The sequence below is a fragment of the Condylura cristata genome, unplaced genomic scaffold, assembly GCF_000260355.1.
Source record: "Condylura cristata isolate star-nosed mole 26May11 unplaced genomic scaffold, ConCri1.0 scaffold00074, whole genome shotgun sequence".
Taxonomy (NCBI): domain Eukaryota; kingdom Metazoa; phylum Chordata; class Mammalia; order Eulipotyphla; family Talpidae; genus Condylura; species Condylura cristata.
Genome location: NW_004567175.1, coordinates 191,902 through 194,208, shown reverse-complemented (window position 1 = coordinate 194,208; position 2,307 = coordinate 191,902). Strand labels below are relative to the sequence as shown.

Genomic DNA, 2,307 nt, shown 5'->3' with positions numbered 1-2,307 from the left:
GGGGCCTGAGCCGGCTGCTCTGGCGCCCCGCAGCCAGGCCGAGTGGGAGCAGCTGCTGGGCAGCGGCGAGGGCTGCTTCTTCTACGGCATGGAGAGCTTCCTGTCCCACCTGCTGGCCGAGAGGCTGGCGGCCATGAACCTGCAGGGTGAGCGCCCCCGGCCGTCAGCACGGCAGCCCTGGCCACGGCGGCTCCCCACGGTCCCAGCGGGCCGGGGCCCGGCAGCCACGGGCCGCAGGAGCCCTTCGCGGAGGCCGCTCTCGCGGGTCAGGCCCCAGGCGCAGCCGACGGCCGGCTGCCCGCGGGCCCTTCCGGCCTCTGCAGACGCCCCCACGAGCGGTGCGTGGCCATGAGCGGTCAGGGCCCCCGAGCCCACGGCTCGCCTGGTGCCCCCAGACCCATGGGGCCCCCGCGGGCTATGGGTGTGCCTGGCAGCACCGGGCAGCGCTCGGGGAGCTGCAAGCTGGGCCCCGAGGAGCTTTCCGGGTTCTCCAAGGACACGTGGGTCCCGCCGCTCCCACCCTGTTGCTCCTTGCCAGGCCGCCCGGGGAGGGTCCCTGCACAAGCTCAGCGCAGGGCACACTGGGCCGGGTGGCTGGCTGGCCATCGGGTGCCTGCAGCTGCCCCCGGCAGGCCGAGCCCTCTGCCGAGCAGGAAACTGGCACCCCGGGGCACGGACCCCAGATGGGCAGCTGCCCCCCCGCCCCCCGCCAGCGGCCCCTGGCCCCTGGGTGGCTGTGTGGCTGCAGGCCAAGTTGGACCAAGCAGCACCAGCCCCTGCCCGGGCCGCTGAGCCACCCTCTGTGTCCCAGAGTGCCAGCTGATGGTCCTGCTGGACCTGACGCGGTCCTCCCAGAGCATGTGGAGGCACATGGCGGCCTCAGAGAACAAGAGGTAACTGGTACCCCCAGGCGCTCCAGGGCCTGGCGGGGGAGGGGCCTGGCGGGGAGGGGCCTGGTGGGGAGGGGCCTGGCAGGGGAGGGGCCTGGCGGGGAGGGGCCTGGCAGGGGAGGGGCCTGGCGGGGGAGGGGCCCGATGGGGAGGGGAGGGGCCTGCGGCATATACCAGGCTGGGATGTCCCTGAACCCCATGCGCAGACCCCACCGGGGATGTGGCAATCCAGAGCCTGTGCCCTTGCCGCAGCTCCTTCCTGGCAAAGGCCCTAGTGGCAGGAGCAGGGAAGCTCCAGCAGCTGACCGCAGCCCAGCTAGGACTGGCCAGGAGACAGGCAGACGCCGGGGGTCCTCCCACAGCTTCCCCTTGGCAGAAGGGTCCGCCCCGCCAGGCCACTCCCACGGATGCAGAGGCTGGGCCTGGGCGCTTCCCCGCCGCTGTGCCCGCTTAGTGAGCTCTGAGCAGGCCCTCGGCTCTCGGCCTCGTCCTTCCCAGCGCCACGCAGCTGTCCTTAGAGGAGCCCATGGAGACGGCCATCCTCCTCAGCCTGGTCGGGGTCCGGAGCATCGTGGGGAACCAGTGGGCCACGCTCCTGCGGCACAACGCTCTGCGGGCCCTCTTCCTGTGGGAAAGTGAGCCTGCCCTGGCCCCCCACCGTGCTCTGAGCCGCGCCCCGCACCCCCACATGGCGCCCCACCCCTGGGCTCTCTGACCCGTGCCCCTTCCCAGACCTGCTGGCCACAGGCAGGTCCATCGGGAAAACCGTCCACCTCCTACAGACACTCGGAGCTGGAGAGGAGGCCCCGAAAGGTGAGGGAGACCCAGGTTCCAGCCTGGGCGGGGCAGCCACCCCACCCTTGGCTGAGGCGCCAGAGGGGTGTCTCCCCGCGCAAGAGCCTGATGGGGCAGGGAGGGGTGCCAGAGTAGGGAGTCAGGAAAGGAGCAGGGAGGGCAGGGGAGTGGGGAGGGGCCAGGGTGGGGGCCGCAGGGGCGGGAGAGTGGGCGCAGGCGCAGGCACCATGCCAGGTGGGCAAAGCCAGGGAGGCCAGGCTGGGCCGGGGCCAGCTTTTGAGCAGCCTGGCCTGTCTGGACGGGGCCGTGTCCAGCGCCTGCAGCCTGGCTGCTGGGCTCTTGGGGGGCGGGGGAGGGAGTGTGGGGCCCCTCCAGGGCGGCCCCTGCCTCTGTTGCCCTCCCCACCGTCCACGGCTGCACGGGCCCGGCCCTCCCGCAGGTCTCTGCCCCACTGACCGCTCTCTCCCCAGAGGAGACTCCTCGGACCTCCAGGGACAAGGCGCCGCCCCCGCGGCCCCGGCTCCGCGGCTCGGACTGGCTCCCCACCGCCCTCAACCTGGTGCTGTACGGGCTGCCCAACAAGGTGGTGGGCTGAGGCCGCGCCCGCGCGGGCGGCCGGGCC

General features: G+C 73.3%; 1 protein-coding gene across 1 annotated transcript in view; it reads left to right on the top strand.

Moving 5' to 3' along the window:
* Positions 1–2,307, top strand: part of CFAP46 (cilia and flagella associated protein 46) — a 45,173-nt gene that overhangs the window by 33,365 nt on the left and 9,501 nt on the right. The window contains exons 33-37 of the mRNA XM_012734814.1: positions 11–146; positions 812–893; positions 1,389–1,525; positions 1,623–1,703; positions 2,156–2,271. Of these exons, the coding sequence (XP_012590268.1) occupies positions 11–146; positions 812–893; positions 1,389–1,525; positions 1,623–1,703; positions 2,156–2,271 (552 nt within the window). The remainder of the gene's footprint in view (positions 1–10; positions 147–811; positions 894–1,388; positions 1,526–1,622; positions 1,704–2,155; positions 2,272–2,307) is intronic.